The sequence below is a fragment of the Cornus florida genome, unplaced genomic scaffold, assembly GCF_030987335.1.
Source record: "Cornus florida cultivar Cherokee Brave unplaced genomic scaffold, ASM3098733v1 CherokeeBrave_3.0.0_Hap2_Chr04, whole genome shotgun sequence".
Lineage (NCBI taxonomy): Eukaryota > Viridiplantae > Streptophyta > Magnoliopsida > Cornales > Cornaceae > Cornus > Cornus florida.
In genome coordinates, this window is record NW_026775574.1 from 7229107 (window position 1) to 7239549 (window position 10443).

Below are 10443 nucleotides of genomic sequence, written 5' to 3' on the forward strand. Positions count from 1 at the left end.
TCCCTCTGATCTTATCCCTTTTAATTATTTTTAACTTCCCTTATATTTTCGATTTACCTTCTGCAGAGACTGGCAGCTGGTGAATGGTTTACTGCTCGAGTTTCCGCATGTGGACTGTTCCATATTGCTTATCCTAGTGCCCCGGAGATGCTAAAGACAGAATTAAGGTCAATATACAGCCAGTTGTGTCAAGATGACATGCCTATGGTGAGGAGGTCTGCTGCAACAAACTTGGGGAAGTTCGCTGCAACGGTTGAACCTGCTCATCTGAAGACTGACATCATGTCAATATTTGATGACCTTACACAAGATGGTAAATGAATTTCTACGTATTGTTTTTCATAACGCCTAATCTCCCAACTCATGTTCAGATGTATGTTTAAATTGGTGTATGAAAGTTCATTGTACTGAAAATTAGGGAAGCAATTCTTGGGACATTTCCTTCCTCTAGCAGTAGATGTGATTCTTGTCGAATCTTAGAACATTGAATATTGATTGAAAGAGTAAGTTAGTGGACCATTATGAATTAACATACAGATATATAATCGTAATTGGCAAGCAGAACATAGAATAGTATAGAATATATATTTGAAATGGGTTAGGAGCCAGGGGATATGATGACTACAAACTTTCTCCTACAGGAGAATGGTAATAGTATCAAGGAGGAAGGGATGGTTTTAGATGAAGAGGCCTGTTAGCATAGCTGGTTAATGTTGAACGCCATCAATTTCCAAAACTGCCTCATATCATGAACCTGCACCTTGTTCATATATATTGTGTATACATAAACCCACAACTCGCATGCTGCAATGCATTAAGGGATTATCATCATGTTTTTCCATAAAAAAATTTGTTGGGAACTTGGGATTATACTTTCTACTTTCAGTTAATAAGATAGCCAGTTTTTCAATGAACCTTGAGCATGTGTCCGTGGATATGGAAACATATTGTTCTATAATTATCTTTTAACAATATGATTATGTAATGAGCATGACTGATGGCTGGCCCATTCTCTGATACAGATCTCAAGTAACATAGTGTCCACCAGTTGTGTAGATTCATTTGTTAGTGAATTTACAGCAAGCTAGATCAAGATATAGACAGAAAGGCTAAAGCTTGTTATTAATAATAAATAACCAGAAGGAACTTTAGCTTTATAGCTTAAAACTTCCATTACATTATGAGAATGGAGAATCCAGAAAGGTTCGACAGAAAATAGAGTGATTTATAGAAAATGGGTGGTAATTCTAAAAAAACAGCCATAATTAATAACTTCGACTCTATTCAACACGTTTCTTCAAAGTCATACTTTGATAACATTTTCAGAAAATATATTTTTAAAAGGTCTTTGGAAAAATTAGATGGTAGTTCTAAGCAAAATAATCACTAATAACTTTGAAATTGCTTCCAGTTCATACTCTGCTAACCTTTAGAAACTAGTAGAGATTAGAGTATAGCATGAACTTGTGGCAATTAAATAGCTGTGTTTTCATTAGTGACCAAACGAAAATGACCTATTACTGGTACTGGCTTTTGACTTTCAACTAATTGGAATCTATCTTCGACGCAGGTCATTTGATGTTATTGTACAAATATGTTTCTGACAAATAATCATTTCTATTTTCTTCATAAAGGGAATGCAATATGTTTTAAGATGATGGTTATTTGTTCACTCTTTTACTTATCAAAAAAAAAAAAAAAAAAGATGATTGTTATTTGTTCACTCATGTAGTTTTCCCATTATTTTCCATGTTTTTTTTCCCTTGAATAGGTCACTTTTCCAATTTTCATTACATGTTTTATCTGCTAAATATGGGGTTTTGTAATTGGTGTCCATTTTAGATCAAGATTCTGTTCGCTTATTAGCTGTTGAGGGCTGTGCTGCTCTTGGCAAGTTGTTGGAGCCCCAGGATTGTGTTGCACACATTCTTCCCGTCATTGTCAACTTCTCCCAGGTGTGCTATGGATCAATTATTTCTTCTTAAGTTATATATATATTAATTTTGTTTTACGTTGCTTTATCGTCATTTGGTTCTTTACATCTGGTAACTCATTCTCATAAGTTACTCTCCAGATAAAATATATATTTGTCATATTTTCTATTAGAAATTATATTCATAGTTTCACAAGCAAATTTTTTGTACCTTCTTCATGGTGTACTATTTTGTGAATTGTTGCTTGATTCAAGTAGCATATATTGTATGTGAAAATAATTGATGGCGTGTTGGGTATGATATTTGTTTTTTGTTTTCCTTGTTTTGATAAGTTTGGTGTGGGTAGTAACTGATTATGTACAGATTCATTCATTCGTAACTTTGCATACTTTTCGTGTTACCATCTTAACACTTAATTGATGTTTTGCTATATTCTCTCCCACTATGATGAAATCAGGCATGTGTTTTTTTATCTTTTCCCCTGATCTACTTCAGAATTGTTGAATCATTTTAGAATAAAGAAACTTCATTAGTGCATTTGTATAAATTGTATAGTGCGTAAATACATGTACTAATTTCTGTATTATTCTTGGTTGTGTAAGATGATTCAGTAATTTGCATGAAAACAAATATAGATATAATTGAATGGAGGGGTGATGTCATTCAAATTGAAGGTGCTACAATGAAATAAAATAAGCCAAAAGGAGGAGTTATGACAGTCCATAAGCCATGAATGAAGAGGCCTAAATAGATCAATACTTAAAAGGTTTTGTTCAAAGCCAAATGGTCTGTTTGTTTTCTTTGAATGTTTTCTCCCATGTTTTGGACCAATTTTTCACTTTGGTTAAGTGGCTGTAAATTCGAAATTACGAAGTCACCACAAGTTTTGACAAATCATATTCTAGTCAAAGTAAACCTTATAAATAGTAAATATTTACATTTTCAATAATTTCCCACCAGTGTAAGCTTAAAATTCAAGTTACAAATAGTGCCCAAGGGTACAATAGTGACATAATTATTATTTAACGGTAGCATTTTATTTAGATTGGCATGATCTCAGTTCCAATAGATTGGAAGGAACTTACTTTTTTGTTGTAGGCCTCAAGCATAATATGCAATTGTTATGTAAGGTGTGCAAGGTTGGAATTGTCAATTTCTACGAGTTTCTACACAAGAACTGGGATTTGTAATCATTAGTCATACATGGGACTTGGACCAGTTGGGGAACCCTTACGAGTTATAATTTTCAGGCAATTAGTCAAACGAACAACCTAACTTTTAGGAATTTTTGGAACATGGAAAAAATTAATTTTTTACCCCCCATTATGGGGTGCCACAATATCCCTTTCTTGATTGAATAAAAAGACTGTTGGAGGGTAAATCTGATCCATTTGAAACGGTGGAAATAACTAAAAGTTAAGAAAAAGCTTGTAGATTACTCCAGTTGGTTTGCTCTCATTTGAGTAGCATTCTGATGTGTATGATATTATGGATGATAGAAAGCAAGGTTTGCTAGATAAAACTTGTTGAATCGGCAAAGGTATGGTGGTGACTGCTTTTGAAAAATGGCTTACTTCACTCATTTTTCAAAAGCTTCAGATTCTGTCCATATTACTCAACCGTTCTTTAAAAGTAAGTAGTTCATGGGGGTCTAAAGCTATTATTTTGGACAGTGATGCGAAGTTTACAAGTTCTTTTTGGCATACTTTGTGGAAATTTCTCCATTCAAGTTTGGGATGTTCTTCTTTTTACCTACAAATTCTGGTCAAACAAGGGTAGTCAATTGATGTTCCTCTGGTCTTCTTTGATGTTTTATTGGTGGTCATGTTTCTAATTTATAACAAATTGGTAAATAGGTCCTTGGTCAGCCTCTTTGAAATTTGGACTCGTTTACTTCATAGATTTGGTGCTGCACATTGAAGTATCACCAAAAAAAAAAAAAAAAAAAAAAAGCGCTTCAATTAAAAATAAAAAATGGGTATCCCTAAAGCTGAAGCTTGATTATTAATGACATACAGGATGATATTCAGTGGGAACCTTTACTTATAAAAAAAGAAAAAAAAAGAAAAAGAGATTCAATGGGAACCTGCAATAAAAAATGAAAATTTTCTAGGCATAGGCAGATTTGAGAAGCAGGTTTGCTGAATTTAATGAAAGAGACAATGGCTGTGATACACATTGGCCTAAAATATATCTTTAATGTGCCTATAAGAGCTCCATTCAAAAAGTGCATGTTCTTGCAAAAGTCTCAAGAAAATCAACTCCGTGCTTAAGTTTTTGGCTTACCAAAAAACATGGGCATAATTAATATTTTCAATATCTATAATTTGTGTCCTTGAGGGTGGGCCTTGGCGCGATGGTATGGTTGCTCCATTGTTACCCGGATCTCATCCGGGATGCTTGGAGGGCTACCCCTCTCTGTATTTGGTTGTGCATTTGGCTTGAGAGAAATTGGAGATATTTCGATGGCAAGGAGAAATCCATTTCTATGCTTAAGTTCTCTATTATTTCCACTTTTTTTGTTGGGTCTCAGGGAGATATTATCGTTTTGTTGAGGAGATTGTTATTTTTTTGGCCTCTTTGAAGGCTTGAGGCTTTTTGTGGCCTTTTGTTTCCATGGGTTTCGTTCCCCTTTTGGGCGCTTTTTATAAAATTCTTACTTATCAAAAAAAAAATGAGATTGAAACAAACAATCTATGTGCATACAGAGGTAAGAAAGGTAAGATTGCTTACATCTAACCTTTCCTAGACTCCACAATGGTGGGAGTCCCGTGCACTAGGCTAGCCCTTTAGAATTTGAGTCCATCCACTAGTCTTGTTGATGATACACCTTAGGATCCTCCAATTATATCTCCCACAGCACCAGGTTTGAAGGATGGTTTGTTCATCATCTGTTTGTATTTACCAGTGCAGGTGCCTATGGAAAGTATATCATCAAATGGAATGGATGCCTGTTTTTAGATTGTACATGGATCAGTGACGATTAGTTCCAACACTCAAACCATGACTTTTTTGATCGGTTTCCATGCATATATCTTATTCGGGATTTGGGGTTCGGGATTTGGGGTTGAGTTTTCTCAAGCTGGGGATGGATTATGGAGATAAATGGCAGCGGTTTTTTAAAGTTCACAAAAAGGACCATAAGGATGCTATCAAGGCCTGAGCCTTGATTTGGTAGGTGTTATAGATGCAGTTTCCACTTGGACCTTGCATAATTAAGACTGAGTCTTGCCGAGTCATATTATATGCCTTCTTTAAGATGGAGTCATAACTAGATGCATTTTATTATATATTCTATGGTTTAGAGATATTTTTACAAGTAGTTTTCAGGTTTTCTGGTCTTGGTTTATGGTGATGGCCCATTTGCCTTATATGTGATATCTTCTCTACAATTAATTTTTTGAGTTGATTTTGTGCTGCTGAATAATTACTATTTGTGATGATGTTTTTAAGAGTATTATTTCTTGCATAATTTATTTTTTATTGAGACTGCTCAAATGATGTTGTGATCCTTCCAGAGCATCTATTACTTGATATTCTTTTAGTTATCTTCTAAGACATTTTATGTTCTGCTTGTTCTAGTTTATTTTTTATAATGTTTATGTTCTACAGGATAAGTCATGGCGTGTACGATACATGGTTGCAAATCAATTGTATGAGCTTTGTGAAGCTGTGGGGCCTGAGCCTACCAGGTATCTGTCTATTGTAAGATGCCAAATTGGCACACTTTTACTGCATTCTTGTAATTTGGCACATAATATTTTGGTTACATTTATTCTATTCACCATGTTTTCTATCTACCATATTGGCAACACGTGGAAAAAGAATTCAAGAGCATTATTTTTTCGTCTTATCTTTTGTGATTTTCTTGGTGCTGCATTATTGGTATCCTTCCATCTCTTTTGAAATGTCAAATTGATGGTGATCATAATTTTGTTTTAAGGACGGATTTGGTTCCTGCATATGTGCGTTTGCTTCGAGATAATGAGGCCGAAGTACGTATAGCAGCCGCTGGTAAAGTCACAAAGTTTTGCAGGATTCTTAATCCAGAACTTGCAATTCAGCATATTCTTCCCTGCGTGAAGGTGCAGTCATCTGTGAAATGCTTCTCTCTCTCTCTCTCTCTCTCTCTCTCACACACACACACACACACACACACATTCCATTGACTTTCTGTTCGCCTTCAACCATCTTTTCATTTGGCAACATCTTGTAGGAATTATCATCAGATTCTTCCCAGCATGTTCGCTCTGCTTTGGCTTCAGTTATTATGGGAATGGCTCCTGTACTAGGAAAGGTAGAATATCCTATGATCATTTAGGCAGTAACTTTTGGTTGAGGCTATTATTCGTCTTTTTCTTGCGTGTTCGGATTCAATTAGCATATTTTAAGTTTGCAACACTCTTATTTCTGGGTGCAATTTTTTTTTTTTTTTTTTTTGTTAACTGCTTTTTATAATATTTAGTAAATCTATTTTGTATTTCCCCGAGTTTTTGTCGGCTTAGTAGCAATATTATTATTATTATTATTATTATTATTATTATTTTTATTTTTTATTTATTTTTTTTTCTCATGAGCAAGAATCTTTTGAATGGATAATTTCACCTATGTAAAATTAAATCCAAAATTTTCATTAGGTAAAATACAGTGTTGTTAAGATCCCTGATTCTATGAAGATTTTTTTTTTTGGTAAGTTTTGTTTATTCAATTTGGTGGTTAATGCAGGATGCAACAATTGAACAGCTTCTTCCAATATTTCTTTCCCTTCTGAAGGATGAATTTCCTGATGTGCGCCTTAACATTATCAGCAAGCTTGATCAAGTCAATCAGGTTTGTGACAGTTTGAGGTGTTGGACCTCATTCTACCGTTCTTCTATTCGGTCCTTTTCACTTGTTTACTTATCAGTTTTCAATTTTCCCCTCTCAACCCAACATTGCTGAATTGTTTCTTAAACAACTTTAGCAAGTTTATAATCAATGAAAATTGTACTGCAAAATCACATAAAAAAGAAAATTGAGCTTCAAAGAGGAGTAGATGAAAACTTTATGAACTAGAACATCATTTAAATTTAACCAAAATAACAATAATTTAAGGTGTGTTCGAAAATAGAATGACTTCTTTTTATATTACATGCATAAATATAGAGAAACTTTTAAGTGTAGAGAGAGAGAAGCAGAAAAAAAGAGGATTGTGAAATTAGATAGAGAAACTTGATAGAATAAAAGATCTTCAAGGTGGGTGGCTCCATGGGATGAGAAAACTCTAGTTGCATCATAAAATAAGTTGAAGATGGAGTAGATAATGTAATAACATTTAATAAGAATGCAGTTCAGAATTACCATTCCAAAAACGCCTCACCAGCTAGTGGCTTTAGTTTAACTTTGGTGAATAGGCAATAGCAGCTATGTTCTTGTCCCTTCTAGATTCCACTTATTCACGTTATGGATTTTTTATTTTAACTAATTCTAGGAGAAGAATCCTCGTAAGCTTTGTCCACGAATGTTGATGAGGGTCAATGAAAGAGATGCATAAACATGAAAAACACATTAGAAAATTTTAGATTTAAATAATTTTAAAATTTTTAGACATGCATGTAACTTAGATTTTTCTCTCCAAGGATGGGGCCTTACATAAACATATTTTGTATAGATGGTGCCACAACCAAGTTCTAAATTTTGGTGGGAGCTCTAGTCTAATCTGTTGAAACCAGAGGGATAAAATCACCTTTGCCCTTGCTTTAATGCTATCTACTTTTACAGACGTTCTGAGCATATCTTTACATATTGTTATAATGTGCTCTACTCTTTTGAAAACTTTTTTTTACATTTTTTCATAATACCTACGGCTTATGCAGCTCTTTTTTTTGGTATATAAAAAGTAATTTTCGTAAACGGCTTAGCAGCTCTTACCAATGCATGCATTGTACTTTTAAATTTTTTTAGGCATTTGTCTCTTTAAACTTTACCATGCACTCTGCTTATGCGTTGCCCCCTTGTAACCCCAAGATTTAGTTATATATTTTTCCTCCAATCATAATGAAATTGATGAAATTATCCATTCTTGCAGGTTATTGGAATTGATCTTTTGTCCCAATCTTTATTACCAGCTATAGTTGAGCTTGCAGAGGATAGACATTGGAGGGTCCGGCTTGCAATAATAGAGTATATACCTCTATTGGCAAGTCAGTTGGGTGTAGGGTTTTTTGATGATAAGCTTGGTGGTCTCTGCATGCAGTGGTTACAGGACAAGGTTTGTGATCTTTTATCTTGTTCTATATATAAGCACTTTGAAATGTATGGGTCATTATTTCCTCTTTTACTTGCATGTATTGTCCTTGACAATATATTTGCTTCTTTTGTTTGTCCAGCAATGGTTACGTTTGGGTGTGCTTCTTTATATTTCTTCGTTTAATGAGCATTGTTTTATTTATCAGAGCCAAATGACAGGGATAAGTGATCAGAATAATGCTGCAAGTTGAACATAAGAGTTTTTTGTTTTGTTAAGAAAATTGAACATATATGATATATGACAAACTAAAAGCTGATTGTGAATCCGAATCACAGAATTTTCCTTGAATTCTCTCAAGTCCTAATCACAGAATTTACCTTCAATTCTCTTAAAGTGTGGAAGTCTGGCAGGGTTCACCTAATTATTTTATCAATTTTTTGCCTATATTTCATACCAGCCATTAGTGCCTAGTTTAAAAGAGACGAGCAATGTTGACCTAGACGTGAACGGTCTTAGATCTATTTTTTATAATATTTCTATAGCTTATTGTTTTGGATATCTGGTGCAGGTTTACTCAATCCGAGATGCTGCGGCTAATAACTTAAAGCGCCTTGCAGAAGAATTTGGTCCGGAGTGGGCAATGCAGCATATTATCCCACAGGTTTTTTCTAATGGCTTTTGACCAAAAATTTCATCCACTTTCTCAAAGTCGAACTTTTGTGATGGGCATTTTGGTGATATTTCTGTTGTGCCCATGGATTTTGGATTAAATATTTCAGTCCACATCTTGTTTCTGTATAATAACTGGTGGTTATCAGAGTCCAGAGGTTGAATGGAATAAGCAATCCCATCAGCCTAGTAGTCGTTTCATTTTATAACTGTGCAATCTTCAATGATTGGTCAATGGACCAACTACTTTTGTCATTGCATTATATTATTAATCTGATTTAAATGAAATCACAGGATACAGATTTGTAAATAGACTTATTTTGCTTCAATTCTTTGTGCCGTTTAAGTTTCCTTCGTGTGCCATGTATAGATTGTTTTTGTTTTGTTGATATCTTAATGATTGTTTGCTACTTGTGAATTGTTTCATGCTCTTGGAATCTTTGTGCTATTCGCTATTTGCTCAAGAAATAACCATTGGATTTTAATCTGGGCAGGTCTTGGATATGATTAACAATCCACACTATTTGTATCGGATGACCATTCTTCGTGCAATTTCTTTATTGGTCCCAGTCATGGGCCCGGAAATTACATGTTCAAAGTTGTTGCCTGTCGTCGTTACTGCATCAAAAGACAGGTAGATGACTCTCTTTGACTTCATTTATTCATCATGATGCTATTCTAGTTTCTGGTAGTTTTGAACGGGGCCTAATTGCTCTTTACAGAGTGCCGAACATCAAGTTCAATGTGGCGAAGGTGTTGCAGTCTCTCATTCCAATTGTTGACCAATCTGTAAGTATCTATTTTTTTTACCCTCAGTAGTTTTCTATGTTAGCGCGCGTGTGTGAACTTGAAAGAGGTCTACTAATTTATTCCTATTGTCATTTTCACTAAAACTTCTGTAAAAAATGCAGGTAGTGGAGAAGACAATCCGTCCCTGTTTGGTTGAGCTTGCTGAGGACCCAGATGTTGATGTCCGTTTTTTCGCCAACCAAGGACTTCAGGCAATTGATCATGTCATGATGTCGAGCTAAGAATTTACCTCTAGAACTGGTATTTGCATTAACAGCCCTTTTGCTAAAGGTGCTATAATTCTGCTATTTGTCTTCTTTCTTGATGCTGAGAGGGGTATTGCTGGGACTAGCATGTAGAGATATCTTATATATGGTTTCTGAAGAAATGTGGTGTTGTTTGCAAGACATCAGTTTTGTTTTGCCTCGTAGATTTAGTGTTTCCGGTTTTTATTATTTATTTATTTATTTTTATTATTATTATCCTTTTTGGTAATTAAAAAGCTAGTGTCTTGAGATACTGACAAACAGGAACCTTATACATTCTGTTAGATGATTTTAACAATTTCCTCAATGATTATAACCTGTGGAAGCAAGGGTCTTTTTGAATTTGGCACTTGAAATCAATAGTTGTAAAGTTATAAGGACATGGCTAATGATTTTAATCTCGAAATGAGCCATGTAAGGTTGTTGTCGTGATTGAACCGAGAAGGATGTGTGTGTAAGACTATGTTTACTGAGAGCAGAGGTAGCATTGCAAGAAATTGTAATGAACATAGAAAACATGTGGTAGAGAGGGATGTATCGAAATTAATCGGGATGT

The 10443-nt window shown here is 34.6% G+C and overlaps 1 protein-coding gene across 3 annotated transcripts in view; it reads left to right on the plus strand.

Annotated features, from left to right (window-relative positions):
* The window catches only part of LOC132302642 (serine/threonine-protein phosphatase 2A 65 kDa regulatory subunit A beta isoform), a 49841-nt gene extending 39738 nt beyond the window's left edge, over positions 1-10103 (plus strand). For 2 of the 3 annotated variants that reach the window (XM_059799551.1, XM_059799552.1), the window contains exons 3-13: positions 67-313; positions 1843-1955; positions 5547-5626; positions 5878-6019; positions 6151-6231; positions 6660-6764; positions 8002-8184; positions 8732-8824; positions 9327-9466; positions 9555-9621; positions 9744-10103. In XM_059799551.1, the coding sequence (XP_059655534.1) occupies positions 67-313; positions 1843-1955; positions 5547-5626; positions 5878-6019; positions 6151-6231; positions 6660-6764; positions 8002-8184; positions 8732-8824; positions 9327-9466; positions 9555-9621; positions 9744-9863 (1371 nt within the window). In that variant the 3' untranslated portion in view covers positions 9864-10103. The remainder of the gene's footprint in view (positions 1-66; positions 314-1842; positions 1956-5546; positions 5627-5877; positions 6020-6150; positions 6232-6659; positions 6765-8001; positions 8185-8731; positions 8825-9326; positions 9467-9554; positions 9622-9743) is intronic. The other variant, XM_059799553.1, reaches the window with a different exon arrangement.
* The last annotated feature ends 340 nt before the right edge of the window (positions 10104-10443 follow it).